Source organism: Apodemus sylvaticus, chromosome 12, assembly GCF_947179515.1.
Source record: "Apodemus sylvaticus chromosome 12, mApoSyl1.1, whole genome shotgun sequence".
Taxonomy (NCBI): Eukaryota; Metazoa; Chordata; class Mammalia; order Rodentia; family Muridae; genus Apodemus; species Apodemus sylvaticus.
The window spans coordinates 31934740-31947318 of NC_067483.1; the positions used below are offsets into that span (position 1 = coordinate 31934740).

Genomic DNA, 12579 nt, shown 5'->3' on the forward strand with positions numbered 1-12579 from the left:
AATTATAAAGATCTATTTTCACCGAAGCCAACAAAATTATTTGTGCTTTACAGTTGGAAGACTCCTTTAAAAAATTAATTAGATCTGAGAAATCCTGTAATTTATTTAAATATATTCAAGACTTGTAAAATAAGACTGCATATTAACCTGTTATTTAATCAGTGGAAATATTAAAGCTCAAAGCTGTTTCTGAGTAAAAAACAAAATACATAAAGAGAGAAAAGAAAAACCCATAATGCACTGTTGGAGAAAAGAGGGAAACAGGCAAAATGAAACTCTTAGGACAACTTTATTACAGAAGCAGTACATCCTTCTAAAGCTTTAAGACTTGCTTTTCTCATGTCTGCTCTTCAGCCTGGTAGACTGGGGTCTGAGGCAGGGCCTTGTGTATGCTAATAAGGCATGTTCCTCTTAGCTACATTCCCAAGCCCTACAGTTTGTTTTGAAGCAACCAGCCCTCTGAGCAAGAATTTCATTCTACAATACTCTGCTAAGAAAGGTACACTGACCTGATACAGATATGTAGTATTTCTTAATTCATTGGGTATTTGAAAAATACTTCATGACCTGAACCTAGATTATGATGAATTCATGCTGTAGGATTCTTAAAGTTCTAGAATTAAATCTCACGTGTCCTAACATTTACAGCTTGTAAGACCACCCTCAAGTTTAACACACTACCACTTTTTGCCTAAATTCTTTAATGAAATGGGCTGAACAACCTGTAAATGGTTCACTTACTCTAAAAGAGTAATTGTAGTGAGACCAAAGAGGTAAATGCATTGTGGGGATGTCACACAAACTAAAAGCGCACCTTTTGCATTTAGGAAACAGTTATTTTAGATGTAAAACTCCCCGCTAGCCATTCTTGGACATGCTATTTATCTTGGGCATTGAGAGAGAACTTTCCTAATAAAGCTCAAGGTGTGACTTTCAAACTGCTGTCTTGAATAGCCAACTAGGGGGGAAAACACACACACACACACACACACACTCTTCAGAAGCAAAAATAAAGAAAACTCCAAATTCGGAAAGTCAGACTGTGAGCAAAGGTAAAAATACTAAAGAGAAAGTGATTTCAATCATTTTCCTCCATATCATAAATGAATGTCCAGTTGACCTCTCCTTTAAGGTGAGAGCAACATAATAATGTAATGATTTAGTAACTGAGATATTAGACAGAAATAGCCGAGGTATAAGTTGTACCACTTCTCCTGGTCACTCCAAATGTGTCTGTAATTCAAGGTTGCCCTTTCAGAAAAAAAGGTCACTTAAGGACAGTTAAGTTCAATGAGATACCAAATGCAGTTTGGGTTATTCAAATATAACCCAAACTGCATTTCCAAAGAGGAAAACAGGAACATAAAAAGAATAAAGACAAGTCCTCCTTAAGCTGCTGTGGCATTGTTTACAGGGTGGCCCAGGACTATGTGGCTTTACCCAGTGATCTCTACAGCTTGAAAGTGCTGCATAGGACTGTCACCTCAATACAATACACTGGAAAAGTCCTATTCACTCCGGCCAATTTGAGTTTTTAAAAGGCTCTAACATCCAACTACTCATCAACTAAACTATGAAAGGATAAACACACACACACACACACACACACTTCAGGGAGGTGAGACTGGATTAAAAGAAAACCTAACTATAATAAGGTGTCAACTAAGAAAATACATAGAAATTCCAAGATTAAACTAGTGTTTTCCAAGAAAAAAAAAATTAAGTTTTCTGTTGTTTCCGGCTGCCTGACAGAATTAGAAATAAAGTCAGGAGAGTAAAGATTGGAGGGATTTGCACAGACTAGCTAGTGTTGAGGAGAAGGGCATCTTTTAAATAACTGTGGTAGGATGAATAAGAGGGAAAAGGTTGGCAACTGTCCTCAATAGCACTGATGCGAGATCAACCAGGCCTCTTCCTCCACCAAGTATTTCAACGTAGAACATAAAAAATGTCCAGTCTTCTCCGGAGCTCACTACAGTGCAAGTTGCAACTCTTGACAAGGTTTCATTAATACAAAGCCCCACTACTTCCAAGTCATTTTAGTCAACCACACTGCCATCAGAAACAGTTACTTTAAATCAAACACAGTCCTTTATACCTCCTTTCAAGCTTTCAAGGCACAGTCACAAAACGAACGTGAGCGTTTAGGTTCCAGGGTGCGTCCCTTCTCTTCCTTCTATCTCCCTCCGTGGACTCCAGAACATTTTTTTTTTAGCTCAAACATACTGATACCTAGCACTCATAATCTACTCTTTATGCAACCTGCTTAATTTTGAAAGTTCTAATAAGACGGGCTAACGTTGGAGACGAAAAACTACCTTATAAGGCTATAAAAGACGGAAAGCAGGAAGCGGCTTTGACAAAACTAAGGAAGTTGCAGCGCGCTTGCTCACTAAGGGACTTTTTTTGAGGCAAGAGCAATAACCCCATGAGATCCTGCTCGCTGGAACCGACTTGGTTCAATGGGGAGTGGGAGACGGCTAAGAATGGGTGTGGGCGGAAAACAGGCGGCGCGTGGGTCCTCTGCAAAAGCCCCCATTCTAGCTTCCCATTTTCACAGCCCGGTTCTCCGCTCTCCCCACCCACACGCCCTAGAGATTGAGGGTTGTCACCGCGATCTTGCAAAACCCGCAAGGAGCGCTTCTCTTTTTTCCCCCCTGCTCCTATGTCTGGAGGTCCCCAGTGAGTGCCCCGGTTCGCCGGCAGGGACGGGAGAGAAGGGAGAGGAAAGCCAGGTGGGCCAGACGGCCTTCTCGGAAAGGAAGGGCCTGAAAAGCTCTCCGTCCCAGGAGGTTGGGGCGACCCAAGCAGGGAGGCTCCCGGCACCACCCCTCGCCGGTCTGGCCGGCTCGCCCCATTCATCTCCCTTCTCCGGCAGTCCCCAGCCTCGGTTTCCCCACCCAGAAGACCCGCCGTACCCCGTGCCACAGTCCACCACACAGGCCGGCAGCCGTCCCGCCATCTTCCTCCTCGCCCGCCGCTGCCGTCCGTTCCGTGCTGCTGAGAGGCCGGGGATAGAGACGTGAGCAAGCTGACCATGCACTGGCCTGGGCCGCCCTCGGTCCTGAGGGAGGAAGGGAGGGAGCTGTGGGAAGCCCGAGCAGTAGCGAGTGAGCAGTAGGCTAGTACTTCCGCAAGCCCAGCAGGCTGGCCGGCCGGCAGGCTGTCCCCGCCCTGCCCCGCCGCGGCCTCCTCCTCCACCCCTCCGCTCTTGGCCCTCCTCCTCCTCCTCCTCACTCCCGCCCCCACCCTACAACTTCTTCCCCTCACACTGCCTTTCCGCGGGTAGCCAAGATGGCCGCCGCTGCCGACGCCCCGGCCAGGCCAGGCCCCAGGCCGCGATCGCTCCCACTTCCGGTTCCGGGTGGGAGGGGCGAGTGCGCGCGCGCGCGCGCGCGCGCGCGCCGTTGCGTATGGCCGCCCGGCCTGGGCTCCCTTCCGGAGAGCCAGAAACTCCACTTTGGGTTTTCAGATAGCTAGAAACCCAGAAGCTAAACTGAGCTTGAAGGGTTTCTGATGCGGCTGCACATGCGCGGCGGCGTGCAGCTGTGGGTCGCGGCTCCGCTTCCGACTTGCGAAAATTCCACTTCGCATTTTCTGGTCGGTGAAAGCCTAGAAGTCGAGCAGCTATTTAGTTATGAGGCTGGCTTTTGGTGGTGGTGGGTGTGAGCGTGTTTCTTCTTTACTAACTTGAGGAATGAACAGAAGGCTTCCTACTGTGGGGTGAGGGGCTAATTGGAAACGTGGACAGCGGCATGTCCCCACTATCGATATAGGTGAGCAGTCAGAAGAGGGATGAACAAAGGTTTGTGCCCTGAGATTTTTGTCAGTTAGACTATTACATTGTAGCTTGCAAACTCCCCAAAATGGTGAGCCTCTGCTTTTAAGAAAGGCAAGGATCCAAGACGTTAGGTTAAACAATAACGACAAACCCACCTTCTTCAGGGTTTTGGGATTCCTGTATGTCTTCAAGAAAAAGAAGTGTTGGCTCAGTGACACGGTTTAGCAGGTAAAGGTGCTTGCACTCACTAACCTGAGTTTGATTCCTGGAGATTCCACATGCTGGAAGGAATGAAAAGACCCTCACAAGTTGCTCTTTAATTTTGCACACATCCTCTCATAAGAAAATGTAAAACAAAAATAAAAAAGCAAGCTCCCCAGAGGTTGTGCTCTGCATAGCCTGCTCAATTGGCCTTTATTTGGGTTTGGGGGTGATGATAAACTTCTTCCAAGAGTAGTGAGATTGTCTCAGACCTTTAGGAAAGGCCAGCGTCCCAGAGGTTGTGTTCTACATAATAGACTCTGCAGGTGGCCTCTATTCTAGTTGGAGTGATAATGAATTTCCTTCTATGTAGTACTATTAGCTTGATACCATCTTTTTCTAGTGGTAAAATGAAAAGAAAAATATATGAGGGTTTTTTTGTTTTTTGTTTTTCTTTGCAGACTTAAAAAGCAATACTTTTAAAGCTTGAATACATCAGAGTGACATAGAAAACTTAAAGTACATTGCTGGGTCATATCCCAGGGGATTATGCAAAATCAATGTGCAGTAGAACCTGATAATTTACTTTCTCATCAGCAGGAACCTGGAAAGTTAATAGCTTTCCTTCCCAACAGACTTGTCTTTTATTTATACTTTAGTAATTCCATGCATGTAAACATGAGTGAATTTACCCAGAACCATCTCTCTAGCTCCCCTGGATATCCCAAGGTATCCCTCCTCCTCCTCCTCTTCCCTTCATGCCCCCTCTGGTTTTCTTTTCATTTATTTATTTATTTATTTATTTATTTATTTATTTATTTATTTATTTTTGTAATCCACTGAATGCAATCAGTTTGGCCTGTTGAAATGCTGTCTAATCTTGGCTTGATCTTCAAGTAACCAACCATAACTGCAAAATCTGTGTCATGTCCTGAAGACCGCATCTTCTTCTTCTATTTTCCCCACCCCCTCTGCCTGCCATGATGCTCCCTGTGCTTTGTGGAGCGGTGAGGGTCCACATAGATGGACCATCTAAGGCTGAGCGTTCAGTCAGTTACCCTCAGCACTCTGACTAGGTTTGTGTCTGCTTTAACTGCTAACCAGTGCAGAGAGAAACTTCTCTAGCCAAGGTTAAGGGCAGTGCCAGTCTGTGTAGAAATATCAGTGTTTAGAAGGTAGTGTTACAACAGGCCCATTGATCAGGGCAACAAGTTTCCCTATACAGCCTGTGACCTAAGCCATGAGGCTTTGGGGCAGGTTTAGCATACTAGGCCTAAACTCCCTTCAGAAGAGCAGGCCTCAGTTCTCATCCTAAAGTGTTTGGTCACCCTATAACCTCTGTGCCATACTCACTGGAGGGCATATTTTGAACAGGCTAATCTAGGTTTGCTTATATAAAACCATAATAATACATTAAGGAAGAATGCATTATTTAATGCAGAATATTATGTTATCAGATGGTAAGCTGACCTGAGGGGTAAAATACAGAGTTTTCTCTTATTGTTAGTCATTTGACAGAAAAGTACTTCTCACCTGCTCTGTATGGGAGAGACAATAGTGGGGCAAAGAATAGATAAGGGGATTGATCTCAGAGTTCTGCCCAGGAATAGAGAAACAAATTGTATTAAGAGCCACAGAAAAGTGCTGAGAACTGTGAGAAATGGGTGAAGGGTTGGAAACCAGCAGGGCAGTCATACTTGAACAAAGTAAGTGGTTAGGCCACAGAGAGTAAGAAACAGGAAGGAAGGGAGAGAGGGCCCAAGAAGAGAAGGTGCAGGTACCCTGGCCCTGACCTGAAGCAGTCCTGGGCGAGGGGAGTCTGACTTCTTCCTTTCAGTGGTTAAAATGATGACAGCCAAAGAGGGTGTGATGAAAAATGAACCCTGAGGAAGAGGGTGGTGCAGAAGTCTGTAGAGACCGCTAAGCATCGCAAGTTTATCCCAAAGCAACTTGGAACTTATCAAAAGAACTAGGGGGAAAAAGGTTTTGGCTGGGAGAAATGAACTTTCTGGAAAGAATAGCATCTTACTTGGAACCTTCTGGAAGGCCGGATAACTAATTAGAACTTCACTGACTGTGAGAGGTTGGAGGTCCAGAGCCTAGTTACAATTTACTTGGGGGCTATCTTTAGCTCCCTATATAACTATTTCTTTGCCCATGCCTGGGGTGTCCTGACATGCTGTAACTAACAGATAAATCCTTTTAGAATATATTGACTTAATAGATCACTGGTTTCCATCAACCAAAAAAGGCTATCGATGTCACTGAGATATCATCTGAGGCCTAACAGATATTTCCTCCACTTTGCTGTAAGCCACACCCCTTTGTTTCCATCAATGTATTAAAAAAAATCGTAATTTATGACTTACTTTGTTCTGTTACTATAAAAACATCCTGAGACTGTTACTACCTTGCAACAAATTTAATGGTAATTGAAGTCTCTATTTCTAGGCCATACTTCTATTTGGCTCCAAAATAAACTCTCTTTTATGCCTTCTGAGGTGAGGGTTGTATTTCTTGACTTGACATATGCTTTGTTCAGAGCTGATACGGTGGCATCCCGGGTGGATACACTGTGTGCTCTAATCCAGAGGTAGAAAGCAGTGAGTGAGCCAGGCGTGGTGGCACATGCCTGTAATCCCAGCACTTGGGAGGCAGAGGCAGGCGGATTTCTGAGTTCGAGGCCAGCCTGGCCTACAGAGTGAGTTCCAGGACAGCCAGGGCTACACAGAGAAACCCTGTCTCAAAAAAACCAAAATCCAAAAAAACAAAAACAAAAAAAGAAAAAAGAAAAGAAAGCGGTGAGGGAGCAGCCTTCCTGTGGGAGCTGGTGTGCACTGAAGGGCGGCAGCTTCAGTTAACGTGTGGAGAATAGTCACGGCTGCTCCTTCTGAACAGCCCTAAGGGAAAGGCGTGAGATGTCCTCACAGCAGTCAAGCAAGAAGAGTGAGTCTTCTCTCAGATGCCTTGTGGCTGTTTCCCCCTCCCCTCATTTTAGAAGACGCTAAACAGTTTTCCCATGACTGCTTTTGAAGTGGCACGGAATGGACAGAGAGACCACTTTGGTCAGAACATCAAGCTGTGGCTCGGTGCAAGCAGATAGGTGGTTTTCAGACCTGCTTACCTAAAGGTAAGTTAAGTCAGACTGAAAAAAAATCCTACCAAAGTTCTTCTAAGCGTGGCATAAAGAGACTTCGAAATGACACCAAGCACAGCTCAGACCGGAGGTCCCTAAGAACACGCTCCAATATTCTGATCTTGGGCAATTGCCAGGAAGAAGTTACCGCAAAGGCCAGAAGCTTTTTAGTGTTTGTTGTTTGTTTGTTTATGCAGGGTCTAATGGAGACCATACTGTGTAGCCAAGGATTACCTTGAATCTATGATCTTCCTTGACTCCACTTCACCACTGCTGCGACTACAGGTGTGTGCCACGATGCTCCATTTATGTGACGGATTATGGAGGATTAAATCCAGGCTTCGTGCCTGATTGGCAAGCACTCTGCCAACTGGACTACATCCCAACCCAAGGATCAGAAACTTCCAGTTCTGGTTTGGTTTGTGATGGGTGATGTGGGCCACCAGAAAGATGTGGCAACGCACAGCGCCCACACCCAACAGAAGGCAGTAACTGAACCGTTGCTATGTGGGAATGCAAGCCTGATGTTACCAGAGCCTTCCTCCCAAGAGAAATTTGAAATCTGTGTTTCTTTGTGAAGCGCTATTGTTTGAGTATATCCTCCAAAGTAGATGTGTTGGAAGCTAAACCCCAGGTATATGGAAAGACAGAACTGTTAAGGTATGCTTTGAGGGCTCTGCCTTCATGAATGATTTATACTGTTGTCTTTGAATGGGTTTCAATTTTTCATTTTAAAGATTTATCTATTCATTCATTTTTTATTTATTTTATGTGTGTATATATATATCAATGTATGTGTACCACATGAGGTACTCACAGAGGCCAGAAGAAGTTGGCAGATTCCCTGGAACTGAAATTACAGGCAGTTATGAACCACCCATTATGAGGGCTGGGAACTGAACTTGGCTCCTCTGCAAGAGCAGCAAGTGCTTTTTAGCCACTAAGCTATCTCTCCAGCCCTCCCTTTTATTTTCAATACAATTTATTTGATCATATCTACCCCCAATTCCGCGCACCTCTCCTCCCAGGCACCGCTACTTTCTACTTCAGAGGCCTCTGGGGTTTAGTTGTATGTGACCTCCACATATGAAAAAACGTTGGCAGGAAGTGGGGAAGGGCAGCAAGATGCTTCAGCAAGGAGAGGCACATCGGACAAGCCTGATCACCTCAGTTAGATCCCTGAAACCCACACAAGGTTTAACTGATAACCAGAAGGAGATAACTGATTTCCACATATGTGTTTACACACACACATGTATACACAGCACATATACCCATTCATTCACACACACACACACACACACACACACACACACACACAGAGTGTGTAAAATAAATGTAAAAACTTCAAAGACATGAAGAAACTGCTAATGTTCTGTTTCATATAGCTAAGCTTGTCCTGTGCCTGCAAAGGCAGTAACTGTTGGAAACATCTGGAAGCTCCCAGCGTTTGTTGGAGAATGTTATACTTGTTTTTCATCCTCTGTTGACCCAAACATTTTGCTTGCTTAGGATCTCCTCTACTTCCTGTTTGCTGCTAGCAAAGTTGGTCAGCCTGTGTGCTGCTGGTTGGCCCAGCCTCCCTCAGCTACACAGAGAACTTCCCAGACACTTCCTGCCAAACCATTTCTGACCACCTTGTTTACATACGCACCCCTTCTGCCCACGCTTCTCCAAAGATAGAGACAGAGGGCATCAGTCAAAAGATCTTGCAGAGACAACCTGTTAGAAGCAGAAAGAAAACCAAGGGGGGCTAATGGGGTTAACTTGATAAGTCTGGGTCGATTGCTCACTCAAGACACCCCAATTTCCTGTTAGCTCAGATCGACCACATGCTTAGCTCTTAGTAATTCCCAAGTCTGCTTGCTTCCCTACACTTCAAGGATCTGTGTTTCTTGCGACCTCTCCTAAGTCCCCTCTGATTTAAGTTAACTGCAGCTGGTTCCCACAGTCTGCACCAATTTAAGAACTGTAAGTGATACGGAAATCCAATGGAAAGATTTGACTCCTTGAACAGTTAAATTTCACTGACTAGAAATCTTTTTAAGTTAAAAGTAGAAGAAAAATGTGTGTGTGTGTACCAGAGATTGACACTGTTATCTTCTATTACTCTCACTTTTTGAGACAGTCTGTCAGTGAGCCTAGATCTCACAGATTCTGTTACACTGACTGTCCCGGAAGCTCCAAGGACCCCCTCCCCTTTCCACTTCTCCAATGCTGGAGTAAGGGGATTGTAGGTGTTAGCACCTACACTCAGTCTTTTATTAGGGGTGCTGGGGATCCAAACTCAGGCTACCATCATGCTCATGCAGCTGGCACTGTCCTGACTGCCTGTCCCTAGCCCAGGAAACCGATGTTTTAAAGAAAATGTAGCTGAAGTCACAGGAAAGTAGACACATTAAATACTGTGTGAGAGCACTCACATCTTCTTAGAAATTACCACACGTTATTCATTAAAACTTATTGAGGGAGGGGGTTGGAGAGATGATGGATCGGCAGTTAAGTGTGCTAGCTGTTCTTCCAGAGGACCCAGGTTGGGTTCCCAGCACCCCACATGGTGACTTACAACAGCCTGCAGCTCCAGTTCTGGAGGACTCTCTTCTGGCTTTGTATACACCGAACATGCATGAGCCGCACAGCACACAAGCAGGCAAAACAGCCATATACTAAATAAAAACAAAATGCAAAAAGTTATTGACTAAAAAAAAAAAAAAAAAACCCAAGTACTTAAAATTGGGGCTGCAGACATGTATATATACAGCCATGTGAGGACTGGACTACATGAGACCTTGCCTCATGCTCTTCGGGTATGGTATTTAGAAATCCCATTTTGGTGAATCTAGAAGAGATGAAAATGCCGGCAAAGGGAGCAGCTGTGTGGCTCGGCTGGTAAAAGCTAGTATCTCTGAGGCCTTGGGTTCCATGCCCTGTGCTACAAAAAACTGGGTGTGATGTCACACATTGGAATTCGAGAGGTCAAGGCAGCATGATGAGAGCTCAAGGTCATCCTCAGCTACTGAAAAGAAAAATGAGAAAAAATAACGACAAAGACAAGACATTTTGAGTTTGGCAAATTAAAAAATAAAAAATAAAAAAATGTCCAAGTTTAACCTCTGTTCCAAGTACCACTGTGAGCAGGTGCCCTCGTGAGGATTTCTGTTGCTGTGAAGAGACACCATGACCATAGCAACTCTTATAAAGGAAAGCATTTAGTTGGGCCTCTCTTATAGTTCCCAAGGCTTAGCCCATTATCATCATGGCGGGAGGCATGGCAGCATGCAGGCAGATGTGATGCTGGTGTAGGAGCCAAGTGTCAACAACTGGATTGGCGGGCAGCAAGAAAAAACTGCTTCCCTGCCATTGGCTTGAGCATTTGAAACCTCAAAATCTGGCCCTCAGTGGCACCTTTCCTCCAACAAGGCCAGACCTACTCTAGCAAGGCCAACAGCCTAATAGTGCCATTCACTATGGGCCTCTCAAACATATGAGTGTGAGGGCCATTCCTATCCAAACCACCACACCAGATAAACCTCAGGGCCTCTCTTGTATCAGAAGGAAATAAGGCTGGGTCTTGAGGGACAGTTAGCCATCTCTTCCGTTCATTAACCCACAGGGAGGAAGCACTGAGATTAGTAGTTAGGCTTCGATAGTTAGATTTTGTTCTGGTGCCGATGAACCCAGAAACATACCACTTGCCTTAGTTAGCTTTAACCGTCAATTGAACACAGCCTAGAGTCCTCTGAGAGGGAAGCCTAGATCGAAAAATTACATAGATAAATAGCCTATATGGAGATTATCTTGATGGTTGATTGATGCAGAGGAGCCCAGCCCACTGTTGGTGGGTACCATTCAGTAGGCACACAGCCCTGGGCTGCATAAGGCATTTGCTAAGCACAAGCCTGTGCAAAAAAGTAATGTTCCTCCGTGGTTCCTGCTGTAATAACTTGCTGTGAATGGGTGATACTAAGTGGTATAGAAAGCCTGCCTTTGAGTTCATGCCTTGAGTTTCTACCCTGGATTTCCTCAATGATGGACTCTGGCCTGGGAGTTTAAGCTGAAACAAATCCTTTTTTTTTTTTTCCTCAGTTGTTTTGGGTCAGTGTTTTATCACAGCAATAGAAGGGAAACCAGGACACTGCTTTCTGCAAACTCCCCTACAGATGGGTGTAACCAGTAAGCTGTAGCCAATAAGATGTAAGTAAAACCATTTGCGTGGAACTTAAGGAAAAAAAATCTGTGAAGAGTCATTTAGGAGAAAGTCATTTTGCTTTAGAACCTGTACTTCTTACCTGGAGGCAGATAAGGGGACTTGACACCTTCAGCCATCAGAGATGTGAGTTGACTGTGCTGACTAGTTTTATGTCACATTGGCACAAGCTAGAGTCACCAGAGAGGAGGGATTCTCAATTGAGAACATGCCTTCATAGGATCTGGCTGTAGACAATAGGACATTTTCTTAATTGGTGATTTATAGGGTGATTATGGGGTCCAGTCCATTATGGATGATGCCAGCCCAGAGCTGATAGTCCTGAATTCTATAAGAAAGGAGACTCAGCAAACTACAGGGAACAAGCCAGTGAGCAGTTTCCCTCCACGGTCTCTGCATCAGCTCCTGCTTCCAGGTTCCTGCCCTGTTTGAGTTCTTTCCCTCACTGCTTTTCATGATAAACTACTATGTGGAACTGTTAGCAAAATGATTTTTCTTTTCAAGTTGTTTTTCCGTCATGGTGTTTTATCACAGCAAGAGTAGCCATTATTGAGACACAGACTGTGGGACTGGAAGGCACTCCTAAGAAAGGTAATTAGAAAGAATGCAGTTCCTTCATGACCATGAAATGCCTTACTAGCCCTGAATTACCTACCTCCAATGTTATATGGGAAAAATTTTGAACCCCTAGTATTTAAACCACTGTTGTATGAAATTTGGGTTACATGCAACTGAATATGATTGATAGTGCCACAATAAAGATAAATTAAAAACCCCACTTGTTCCTAAGGAATATTAGATATAAACTCAAATGTCATGAGTGGTAAATATTGAAAGATGATCAGTGAAAGAATATATAATAGGGAATACAGGAATCATGTTGGCTTGGCATTTAATTCTAAACCTCATAATCCCAAATATTTTTTGTACATGGAATGGGTAGTTCTTTTTGATACAGGGAAGCATGTGCCCCAAGGCTTCCTGTGAACTTGATATGTATTATGGTTGAGATTGGCCTTAGACTCCTGATATGTCCAGCCCCTGCCACCCAAGTATTGGATTACCTATTTATGCCACTCAAACCTGACCAGATATTAGATTTGCATGAATTTAGACTTGAAGTATTCTGATCTTGCCATGATCCATATTAGAGCATATAGCATTTGAGATTGGGCCTTTGGGCACAATTGAATTGGGAAGCCCACACAACATTAATAATGCTATCACCATATAGCTACATGGAATAAGATACCT

At 44.3% G+C, this 12579-nt stretch overlaps 2 protein-coding genes and 1 long non-coding RNA gene across 10 annotated transcripts in view; 1 reads left to right on the forward strand and 2 right to left on the reverse strand.

Moving 5' to 3' along the window:
• Positions 1 to 3118, reverse strand: part of Actr3 (actin related protein 3) — a 42305-nt gene extending 39187 nt beyond the window's left edge. Inside the window, exon 1 of the mRNA XM_052201033.1 lies at positions 2919 to 3118. Within this exon, the coding sequence (XP_052056993.1) occupies positions 2919 to 2962 (44 nt within the window). The 5' untranslated portion in view covers positions 2963 to 3118. The remainder of the gene's footprint in view (positions 1 to 2918) is intronic.
• The window catches only part of LOC127697741 (uncharacterized), a 37543-nt gene continuing 27879 nt past the window's right edge, over positions 2916 to 12579 (reverse strand). For 3 of the 7 annotated variants that reach the window (XM_052201034.1, XM_052201038.1, XM_052201035.1), the window contains 3 exons: positions 9685 to 9784; positions 3937 to 4062; positions 2916 to 3612 (listed from right to left, as the gene is read on the reverse strand). In XM_052201034.1, the coding sequence (XP_052056994.1) occupies positions 3251 to 3612; positions 3937 to 4062; positions 9685 to 9784 (588 nt within the window). In that variant the 3' untranslated portion in view covers positions 2916 to 3250. Of the gene's footprint in view, positions 3613 to 3936; positions 4063 to 8772; positions 8841 to 9684; positions 9785 to 12579 lie in introns of all 7 variants that reach the window. The other 4 variants (XM_052201037.1, XM_052201036.1, XM_052201039.1 and 1 more) reach the window with 3 other exon arrangements.
• LOC127697742 (uncharacterized) lies at positions 3609 to 9738 on the forward strand. 2 transcript variants are annotated; one of them, XR_007980523.1, is made up of 3 exons: positions 3609 to 3776; positions 6981 to 7112; positions 7316 to 9738. It is a non-coding gene; the product is annotated as an uncharacterized LOC127697742 (long non-coding RNA). The 2 variants fall into 2 exon arrangements; XR_007980524.1 differs by lacking the exon at positions 3609 to 3776 and adding an exon at positions 3919 to 4009.